Here is an 11456-nt window from a genome sequence, read left to right on the forward strand (position 1 = left end):
TGATCATTACTGACTTTACAATAGCGTATGATATTTATTAATGAGCTTACGCTGTACCCTAAATAGCATAATAGCATGCATCATTAATTTGGTTCTAAATTATATTGTAACTACAGTCCAGCTTTCAAGTGCATTAACAAGTAGTTTTTGGAGTAGAATCATTAAATGTTTCAAAGGTAAAGAAAAAGAAAGAACCTGGTTCCTCTGTATTTTAATTATGGGATATATGTTTTCAGTACAGACAATGTTACAGACATTGATGGATAAACCTAGGATTTATAGTGACAGAATAAAACACAATACCTGCTGAAATACTTATTTGGTCAATCCAGTATTATTAAGATACAATATTCTGGGACATAAGCACATATTTACACCTTAATTTTTCAAAGGAGGTTGTTCAAATATTCACGTGTTTTTAAATTAATAAATCAGGACCTTTACAGGTCATTTCCAAACTGGTGACATCTGAGGGATTATTGATACATCTTTTATGATCCTCACTTTCATCACTGCGGTGAGATTGTGGTTGCAACATTACCACTTTGAAAAGAGGCATCTGGCTCCCATCTGGGCTTTGTCATCTTCCTGCAGCACAAAACATATTATATAAAGCAACCAAAAATGGCACAGATTCCTTCCTTGTTTTTGCTGATCTGCTTTACAAAGACATATGTCAAAACAATCCACTGTTATGCACTCACACACACACAAAAACACTGTATTCCAAAAGACACAAAATTTGTGTAAAATTCAGTTAAGCTCAGTAGAACTGATTTACGTGGCTCACAGGTTTTATGCACATCCGTATCCATTCGTTGCATTTTGGGCATCAGGGTGAAAATTCAGAAAACTGGCAGGTGGCAGTGGAATTGGAATACCATTGTAGCAGACTGTATACTAATGACAAGAGAGAAGAAATGACATATCAGTGTAAACACAGCAGTCAAGATTAGTTATGTGCAATGCAAGACTTTAGATGGTTTGCATAAAACAGTAAGAAGTGAATGTTTCCTCCAGCACCTCTGGGAATTTAATCATCACATCAGCACTGCCTGCTGAGGCAGCAATAACTGCTGCAGAAACCTCCTGCATGGTATTACTCTTGTGTTGCTGGTACCAGCCGAGAAGCAAAGCCATGCCTGGGATGTAGCTTTCAATTCTGGGAAGTTAAAAAAACAAAAGTTCCTTAAATAATGCACGTCAGTATGTGTCATCACACTGAAAATGTTTCTACCATGCTCTACACAGCTGTTTCCTCAGTAATGTGAATGGAAGTCCTGCTCTACTTACATTTTATGTTTCTTGGTGTAAATTGTAAATTTTTTTAACAGATGCTCACCTTCTGCCCCAATCTGCCATGGTTTCTGGGATCCTGGTCCAGTGTGCTTTGGCCTCATATACTGGCTTTGAACCAGGTACATGTGCAGCTGCAGCTCTAATTGACATTTCATAGGACTGGCATTCAGCTCCCCATCTGATGTGTGCCTAGATGAAACACAAGAGACCAATAATGAAGGAAAACAACTGCCCCACTATGATGATAATGCAAATGGGTGGTTCCTTATAAAGCTAGACATGGAATTATAAAGCTATTTTGTTACAGACATTGATGATAAAATGACAGTGGTCAGTGATAATATAAACTAAAAAGGTTAACACTAAATTATGACATGCTCTGACTCCCAAATTAACACACAGATTAATACTGTGCAGTAGGAATTTACAGTCTCTATAACAACAGCACCAGATTGTGATTATTTGGGATTTTATAGCACTAGTCATTAACAATCATTTCAATGATTTTATACAACCGGATAAATATCACTAACTCATGTGCCATTTCTGTGTGTTTCATATTTACCCTTGCCTCGGCTTCGGTATTCAGGATGGTGTCAATGCACATCTTCCAGTTGGTGGCCTCTCCAACCTGGGACACAATCAGTTGAGTGTTCTGAACGTTTGTCTCAGGTGTGCAGTACATGGTAGTGTCATATCCCTCAGGCTTCTGGTTGCCGCTAATGGCCAACACTTTCAGATTGAACACAGCTTCAGGAGTTGTGTCCAAACCCTAAGGAATGAGACAGAATGCAGTCCATTATATTGTAAGGGTGTTGCGTGCATGTCCATGTGTAGCATTGATAATCTTGGGTCATGTCTGGATTAAGTGAATATACATCAGTGTGATTGTTGGTAAAATCTTTTTTGCAATCTGTATTCACAACGTCTGATGAAACACACTGCATACACTGTTTTTTTTGCACTCAAGTCTAAACATGTTTTTCATGGTGATGGTGAAGTTATGAATTTTAAACTCTAAAACATTTTACATTGAGAATGCTCGGTATAGACTAATTTTGGGTGACTGTGGAGCAGGTGTAGCACATTACCATTATTTTGTCATGTTGCCTGTTATAAGCTCCTCTGATACTTGAGTCTGAATCAGAGGACAGACGTACTCTCTGGGTAGCTTCCTGTAAACACAATTTAGGAACAGAAGGATGTGAATGAATAAAACACCAGAGCAGGTGTGGAGGTGATAAGATTGCAACAGTAGCCAAATACCTCGGAAAGCCTCCTCAGAGTCGCAAGCAGTTGGCGTATGCTCATAGGATGTTTGCTTTGGCCAGCATTTAGCTCCAAGTGGATTTTGTTAATGGCCTTGATGGCCTGGGCTAATAAAAGTGCACAGGCTATGTTAGCTGAACTTTGAGAAAGCTGGGCAGAACCAATACAATGAAAACTAGCAATTCAGTCCAATACTACAGCTTTGCAACAGCTATTGAGATGTTCATGGACACTCTCAAGAATTATTTGATTCAACTCTATATCAGAGAAAAATGACAGAATCTCTTAGTTGCACCCAAACACACCACCCCCAAAATATAAGTAAACTATTAATTCTTAACTTAACATATCCACAAATGTTTTGTTTTGGCTGCCTTTTAGAGTTAATTTTTATGTATATATGCATTTCAATGTACATTAATACACTGTTGCCACTGTGGTTTGTGATGTTGTTTTGGACTGCACAGAACTGTATGATGTAAAACATTGGATTTGCTGTGTATACCTGGGACTACTTTTACTGCAAAGTTGGTGTACCCTAGGACGTAGTACAGGGGATATTCTTCATTGTAATATGCTCTCCTCAACTCAGTTTCCACACAGACGCCTGCCCCATAAACGTTACTCTCAGCACACATTTTGGATCTTGGATGCCAGGTGTTTGGTGGCATGGTCTGTTCGATTAGAAAACAAACACAAGGACATTAATCCCCTTTGAGTTCTGTAAATCCCACAAAGTTTGTTTTACTATTACATTAATCTTGTACAGCTGTTCACTGTACCCAGTTAACTTCAGCATTGTAGTCAATAGTGTCTGGCATAATTGGGGTCATTTTAGCTGAAGCTGGATCTTCAGTGTTTCTGGAGACTGCATACACATTGGATCTGTTGGTTGAAAAAAACAATAACTGTTTAATAAGTATTCTGGCTACGTTTTGAATGGCAAGTATAAAGCTTAAAGTATAATAGTACCCTATCACATAACCACTGTACAAACTGTAGTAGGTATTGTACTTATTCGCAGAGTTCAGATGTAATTTCAATTGTAGGTGCCCAATCCATGCTAAACCATTCATTCAAATAGTCTGGATGAAGGTCATTGTCTGACTGAACAAACAGTAATGGAGTTTGGCCTAAAGTCAGTTTATTAGCAAAGCAGTATAATGCAGAATTATCACTAGCGTACAGTAATACATTTTAATGATTTGTGATTTAATTCACAATTGTAGAAGAATCAGAATTCATAAATTTCTCAGAGAGGTTTGGAATATAGAGCTTTCGCACACAAAAACACAAACACGCCAAACGGCACAAAGCAAGCACAGTATTATATGTCCTGGGCTGTAACACCTTCGAACATACCTGACCGCAAAGAGTTGAAGCTCATTTTTGCATGGAGGGAAATTGAGTTCAAATTTCTTCTCTTGGACATTGATCGTTGCAGCAAACTTCCATGGGACAGCAAGAGGCATTTTGCTCTTTAGCTCAGAGCCACACTGGAACAGTTCTGTGCTGATCCCATGGAAAATCCAAAAATCCTTTGTGAAGCTTAAAAAAAGAATAGGCAAAATTTTGTATATTGTACATGCACTGTATGAATAGAAATGGTTTAGAAATAGAAAAGCACTCTGGCAAAGATAAGATAAATGCCACAAAATAAACATAAAATATCCTTACCCAAAAAAACCATCAGTCTCCACTGAAATTTCAGAATTCCAGAGCTGTCCAAGATGGTCAGTTGGTGGTGGATTTACTGTACCTTTGGCTGCATAAATGAGTTTAATATATGTTTTGTCATTATTCAAGACCCATTTGATTTGTAAAACAGCTGTCCTCTATCATTTCTCTCCTCACCATTGACAGTTATCCCAGTGACTGTGTGATAAAATTTGCTGATCTCCACTGGGAGACCCAGGGTGGTAGCTTGAGAGTAGCGAGCCTCAACGATGAAGAATGGCTTGGTCCAATGCCAGGAAAGACCCTTCTGTAAATTCTCAATCATCCCCCACACAGGACTTTCTTTCCCTGCAGTAGATCTGACAGCCTGCATGAAGGATCACAGGAGGCCAGTGTATAACATAACACGAGTACTGTTGCTGACTGCAAAGAGTTTGGCATAAATTCTAATTCAGGTTTTTGTTCAATTATTCTCTCACCTTGATGATGGTCTGAGCCCAATCTTTATTGATATCAGCAAAGAACCACTCTTGTCCAAAGAGGCGTGAGAAGACAGAAAGGATAGGCCTGTTGTCGGGTAGGTTTTCCCAGTTTTTTAACTGAAAATGACACAGTATAACTGTCACCCAAACAAACAAACGGACACATCATAGTGTGATCAGTTTGCCTTAATGTTCCAGTTATACATCTCACCACACTGAAAATAGCGTGGATGTCACTCCAACTTAGATCTCCTTTAAATCCTGGGATGTTGGTGCCAAACAGCTCTTTAATTCCCTCAGCACGGACACCACACTTTAAAATGAAAAAAGAGAAAATTATTTCAATGCAATGACTTTTATCTTTAGTTAAAGTTTAAATAGTAAGATATGATGCTGTACCTCTAAAAGCTGCAGAATTCTACCAATAACATGTAATTTTCTTTTGATCAGGATTTCAGTGGGTAAGATATCTGTCGCACCTCTTAGCATGTAGACTTCTGCTGCTATGCCACTTAGGAAATCATCTGCATAGATGCAATAGGAAATTGATATATAATCTTTTTAGAGAACACCAGCACTTCACTACATTATTTGATCATACCATTAAACCAGTCCATGCGCCATGCTCTGCTGTAGTGATAGCTGAGACGACCAAACTTAGGGGCCAGGATTTTCACAGCTACACTGCAGGCAGTCGAGCTATTGCAGAGACCAGGAAACAGCATTAGTTGTACAGTATAAACAATAAAATAATGCATTTTTCATTGTTACGCTCACAGGAAGTGATTGTCTGGAGTTCTGGATATGGCCAAACTTTTCAGGTAGGAAAATGCAAAGCTAACAACTTGAAGGTCTTTTTCCTCTTCTAGATGAGCAGTCACTGCGGACACCAGAGCCATTGATGGCTTAGTGTCAAACAGGATCATAAAGGCTTGCATACGTATTTCAGCGAGAAGGTCCTTCTGCAGAAACATGCTCATGGCAATATCTTGCACCTGAAAGCAAAAATATTATAATGAGTTATAGGAGTTCAGAAAGGGAAGGATATTTAATACACTTTCCACGACCAGAACAGTACTGTACAGTATTATACTCTAAAGAGTAATAATACTTTTTAAAAAAAAAAAATTCTTATCTTGACTATGAAACACACTGCATACAGTTATTATAAACATGTTTTATATAAAACTTTATCATTTAGCTATGATCAGTGAGAAGCTAAAAAGTTGTCTACTTATGTGTCATATGGTTTTCTTACAGTGTGAGGGTCTCTGGCAGCTATGAGTCTCATAGACTGCACAGCAGCACTCAGCACACGAGGTGGCAGGTCCACAGGGGTGGCAGCAACACCAGGGAGGAAATACATGATGGTTTTAATGCTGCCTGGATGACCTGCATTCCCCAGAGCTTTCAGAGCGATGATCATGTCTGCCTCATTGCTTTTCTTCAGACCATCCAAAGCCATGTCCAGCAGAGGCTAGCGCAGTTATGGTATAGTTACTGTAAATGTTTTTGTTTGGAAAAGGTTTCTCAAGCATTCAACAAGGTAAATTGATTCATTTCTTGGTTTTAATTACCTGAACAGCAGTTACTGGGCACGGTGTATAAATTGCACAGTGCTTGTACACCAGAGAGCCATAGGAAAGCACCACAGTGTGCCACAGGTGGATATTGGATTTGCTGAAGGGCATGCTCAAGAACATCTTCGAAAGACAGAGAGATGAACATGATCTTGAGAAACACTTTTGTTAAAATTTGCACAGTAACATTATTGGACATGCAAACATCTTTTCTACATCTTTAGCATTAACTCACTTTAGCCATCTCAACCAGGTCGGGAACAGCCTGGAGATGATTCATTGCCAGCAAGAGAGTTTGCAGGGCTTCAGCCACAGAAATGTCTCTAGCCCCAAACCTCATCTCCAAGAACTTCAAAACTCTGGCATCAGTGACCTCAACAATCATACCCAAAAACCAACGTCTGGAGAGGAGAAAGAAGAGAAAGTGGATTAATCAGACTACACTTAAGATAAGGATTATCTTTCAAGTAATGAAAAAGAAGAAAAGTAAAAGGTAAACGTGTGGAAGACAAGGTCAGGTGTCCCATTTAATTGCACTTGTAAGATATGAAATACAAGGTGTCTTCTCAATGAGCAGGGAAAGCTGTCTTTTGGGCATCACCTTTCTGTCATCATGCCTTATATGATAATAAATCATTCATCACTGGAAATGTGCCAGACTAAAGCCTTCTTGAACTAAATGGGAGGATATGTTTCAATTACCTAATCAGCTGAAGTGGATCAGTATCAGATTTTAAAGGTGGCCTTGGACTATTTTAAATGACATCCTATAATACTGTAATGAAAAGCTTGATGAAAGGTTATTTTGGAAGAATTTTCACTTTGAGTTCAAACATAAGTATAATGATCTCAGTGGATTCAAAAACTGCAACTGTGCAACCTTTGAGTTTATAACTTGGTGGGATAAATACTTAATTTAACTAATGAGGCCACTGAAAGACCAAATGTTTAAAGCCATTAAGTGCACATTCAGTATCACTATGTTTTTACTTGTTGAACTGAAAATTGCAATTGAGCATTCTTAATGTATATGCATAACTTCAGATATAATGTATAAATGTATGTATAAATGTGATGTGCAGTGTGACAAGGCAGTCCAGTTCAAGGTCCCGTCATGGCTGCTAGTGTGCATTTTCTGTCCATGCTGGCACCATCTCTGAATACAAGTCTGAACTGAAACATTTCTACTTCTGGATGCAATAACTTAAATGACTGGGAACCAAATTTGATACAGACATTCGAGGTTCTCAGATGATGAACCCTAAAAATTGGTGCTCCCTTTACTTTAGCACCACTATGTGCTTTGCACTGACATGTCTAACATACAATTTGCTAAAGACAATCATGTTTCCCTCAAGATGAGTTGTAATCTTGTTGGTTATACTGTCACTATCCATCAATGGTCACTGTCCAGATTGTTTTCCGACTGTCCCAGCCCTACCCACTGCTGATTACCTGGGTCAGTTTGTTTAGTCTAGCAGAAGCTGGAAGATACCAGTTCACTTTGTTTTCCCAGACTCCACCCTCATCTGATACTGGGCCTTGGACTTGCCCACTCCTGCTCAAGACTAATCCTTTTATGTATGATTAAATACCTTGTAAAACTAATTACTCATCCATCAGCCTTTGTTGCACTTTCTGTTTACTGTAGTGATAATTAATGTTAGCGTGCTAACATTAAAGTGGCAAACATTACACATTTAACAGCATTATGTTTGCATTGTCATTGTTAGCATACTGAAGCAAGCATTCAGCTCAAAAGACCTCAGCCTCATAGACCTGCAAGCATGGCTAGACTGTTAAAAACAAAATATGCATGCAGGATGTCATGAGTAATTGGATGTCACAGAGGTTCACAGAGTAGCCAATGTGAATGCCCCACAACTCTACACAATGTGTCTTGAAGACCTGCACATCAAGCAAGTCGATCATTTCTTTCACCTCCTGCCAGAACCGCCAAGCAAACATATCCTATGCACATTATGTTGCAACACAGAGAAGCATAATCTCCTCTCTTACATACTTACCTATGTTCTTCATTTCCTGCAAATTGCTTCCACATAACATCTAATCCTTCATAAGGTATCATTCGCAGCAGCTGATACAGTTTTATAGTATCCTCAGTCACTGCATTGTCAATATGGTATTTATTAGCCTCAGCCAGGTGCTTAATTAATTCAATAGCCTGTAAAGAAAATTAGAGGGTACATAGGTGACAAAAAAAAAAAAAAAGAATCTTAGAGAGAATGCCACTCTGGTATTAGGTCTTCAGTGCAAATACAAATACTTTTCATTTCAGCTGATTTGAAAAATGTAAATATATATATTATATATATATATATATATAAATATATGTTTTCATAAAAACCAGGAATTTCATGAATTTCACTGGACTGTTTTCCATTGTTTCTGTATTTATTTTAGTTTTAGCTCTGAAGTGAAGTTGTGAGAAGATATTAATTTTATGTAACCAGTGTGTTATTATTACCTTTGGTACAGGGTCTTCCAGATTCTGCATCATGATTGGAACATTAGTATGAGCACCGACAAACTTGTACACAATGTTGCCCCTGCTTCCCATTTGCTCAAATGTTATGGCACTCTTTGTGTCACTCACATCGAGCAACACCAGCTCCTTCCTGTGGGAGGTTATTTAAAGCAACTGATTTGTATTGAAGACAAGCACTAGGGATGAGTAGGCACAATGTGTAGATATTTTCTTGTCTTACATTGCTTGCATCTTGAAACTGCCACCCTTCACATTGAAAGGAGTGAAGTGCTGTCGCTCCAGGCCGTAAGCCCTGGTAATGAGACCCCCTTGTGCTGTTGGTGTAACTGTGTAAACATATGTCACTGTTGAGGCAACAGATTCCCCTCTCTAGATTGGAGGCCACAGAAACAGAAGTAGATCAGTCTTTGGTCTGTTTAATTTAGCATTGTGGAATCTGAAGCATCTGCAGTGAAAATAACAAACCTGTCTGGATACTTTGTCCAGCACAGCAGCAGCCAGTCCACTGGAGTTCACTGCTCCCTCCCTGCAGTTACTGACATCTACAGTCTGAGTGATGGTTATGTCCTTTGCTTCACCATTTGCTTTGATAGCATAGACACTGTGACACATGCCATGGATGCCAACCTGCACAAAAAAATGTTACTTTTTTACTTTTTTACTGAACATTTATTACAGTTTTACTGATGCATGATTGTACTGATGTAGAATAAATGAAGATTGTGCAGAATGGAACAGTTTATTTATAAGCCAGTAATTTACCTCTTCCAGCTCATAGATCCTGTCTGTGGTCTTAACAGTGACATGGAAAAAGCCTAGTATCCCTCTCACAATGTTGACAACAGTGTCAGAAACCTCTGCAGCGGCATGGATGTCAGCCACTTGGTCATTGGCGTAGTCAAATGTGAAGGGTTTGACAAGCTGGGCTGCAATACGCTGGGTGAGCTTTGGGGCATTGGTAAAGCCACTTTTCCCCGGAAAGCCATTGTATTCATCAAAGGACACATCAGAAACCTTTAAACCAGACATGAAAACGGGCAGTTTCATTGTTCTGGTGCCACATTTCTAACAATTTGTACATTGAAAACATAAATATGCTTGAACTCATGTCAGATGAAACACTATTCTATTTGTCAGCACTAGTTTAATGCATTGTTAAAGCCTTGTTTATTATATTTACACCACATTCCAACAGAGTTAGAACACAGCCTCTGTTTATGACCAAAAAGAACTCAAAAGAAGCTTTGAGATTTTTTTATACTTTTTTTGAGTTCTGCAACATATACAGTATTGCAGAACAATTTATTTCATAAAAAAATCTCAAAAGTTTCAAAGTATGAATAATTTACAAAGATAAGGTTATATGCTTCAAAAACCCATATAACCTTTCAAATAATGTTTATTAAATCAACTTCCAAATGCCTGTTTTATGAATCAGACATAAAAATAACTAATTAACTTGGCACCTCTGCTGTCTCATACCTGAAGAGCGAATGTTTGTTCGGACACACCAATGATTTTGACCTTGCACATCATTCTCACACCAGACTCAGCATGGTGCGGCATGCCAAGCCCAAAAGTCACTTGTCCTTCATATTTGTATTCGTATGTCTTCTTAGGATTCAGGCTGAACTCTGGAAAATGTTTCCAAAATTACATCATGTTCTGTAATGAAAGGTTTTGATACATCTCTTTTAATGTAACAATGAAGATAAAAGACTCACCGTAATGGACACTTTGGCATGCTAGGAAAAAAAAGTCAGTATTAGAAATTTTGTGAATGTATGGGTATTTTTTTTTTATTTCATTTGGTTTCTTTATGGCTCTTCTAATTCACAGGACATTTCTTTTTTTTTTTAACTCTTCAATGATCAACTGCAAATCGACTCATTTATTTACCTTTGCAAAAATCCATTTAACAGTATCTTAATTATTGAATGCGCCATAAAAAAATATTAGCATTTGGAGTCATTTGATATGAATTGTGATAAGCTGAAGTAAAGTAACATGAAAAAAATCGAAGAAAGACTTACTGGCCAGGGCCACGAGGCAGGTGAGGAGGATCCCCCGCATGATGAAACCAAGGTCTGGGAGCTAACATTTCAGATTTGTCCTTTATATACCAGTGTGGATGCTCACTGGGAAAACTGGTTGCATTAATTCTTGTAAACAGGCCAAAAGTCTGGTTTAAACAACTGACCGATTTAAAGTAAACATGTGCTCTCTGCACCAGAGCCATGTTGTCCTGTGACATTGTCACAGTGACCTGAGTAAGATAACTGTTTCAACAGTTTTTTGTAGAAAAAAGAGTGAGCAGTTTTGATAGTTATGTAAAACTAAAATGAACTCCATAATGGCCTTTTGACTGCTTAAAAAAAATATTGCCAAAAATTGATTTATATACATTATGGATGAAATTTATGTTTATGTTATGCTTTTTGTTACATGGTTCGAATATTTGAAATACTGTATATTAAAGCTGGTGCCTCATTTTTAATTACTTAGAAAATGGACAAAAAACGAGATTTATAGATGAACTCAGTGAGAACCACATCCATTCCCTCAGTGAAGGTCAGACACATGCCGTGTAGAAAGAGAACATGTTGGTGGGTTTTGCACTTTTACATATTGAATACTTGT

General features: G+C 38.1%; 1 protein-coding gene across 1 annotated transcript; it reads right to left on the reverse strand.

Moving 5' to 3' along the window:
• Window positions 1-558: 558 nt before the first annotated feature.
• Window positions 559-10889, reverse strand: vtg3 (vitellogenin 3, phosvitinless). Its single transcript, XM_026323366.1, has 28 exons — window positions 10850-10889; window positions 10541-10561; window positions 10299-10450; window positions 9579-9830; window positions 9282-9443; window positions 9037-9185; window positions 8796-8946; window positions 8335-8492; window positions 6543-6708; window positions 6305-6430; window positions 5986-6204; window positions 5505-5722; window positions 5329-5426; window positions 5127-5251; window positions 4939-5040; window positions 4725-4844; window positions 4423-4612; window positions 4246-4333; window positions 3931-4116; window positions 3351-3453; window positions 3074-3242; window positions 2566-2675; window positions 2391-2474; window positions 1865-2071; window positions 1343-1488; window positions 1024-1162; window positions 791-900; window positions 559-588 (listed from the first exon to the last, which is right to left on the reverse strand). Exons 1-27 carry the CDS (start codon window positions 10887-10889, stop codon window positions 796-798), a joined length of 3786 nt encoding a protein of 1261 aa, XP_026179151.1. The 3' UTR covers window positions 559-588; window positions 791-795.
• Window positions 10890-11456: the final 567 nt, after the last annotated feature.

Source organism: Mastacembelus armatus, chromosome 4, assembly GCF_900324485.2.
Source record: "Mastacembelus armatus chromosome 4, fMasArm1.2, whole genome shotgun sequence".
NCBI classification, from domain to species: domain Eukaryota; kingdom Metazoa; phylum Chordata; class Actinopteri; order Synbranchiformes; family Mastacembelidae; genus Mastacembelus; species Mastacembelus armatus.

Coding starts and splice junctions, on each gene's coding strand:
- vtg3 (XM_026323366.1), bottom strand. CDS start 10,889: ATGCGGGGGATCCTCCTCACCTGCCTCGTGGCCCTGGCCA. Junction 5,041..5,126: donor GAATTCTGCAGCTTTTAGAG/GTACAGCATCAT, acceptor TTCATTTTAAAG/TGTGGTGTCCGTGCTGAGGG. Junction 4,613..4,724: donor GGGCTCAGACCATCATCAAG/GTGAGAGAATAA, acceptor TCCTTCATGCAG/GCTGTCAGATCTACTGCAGG.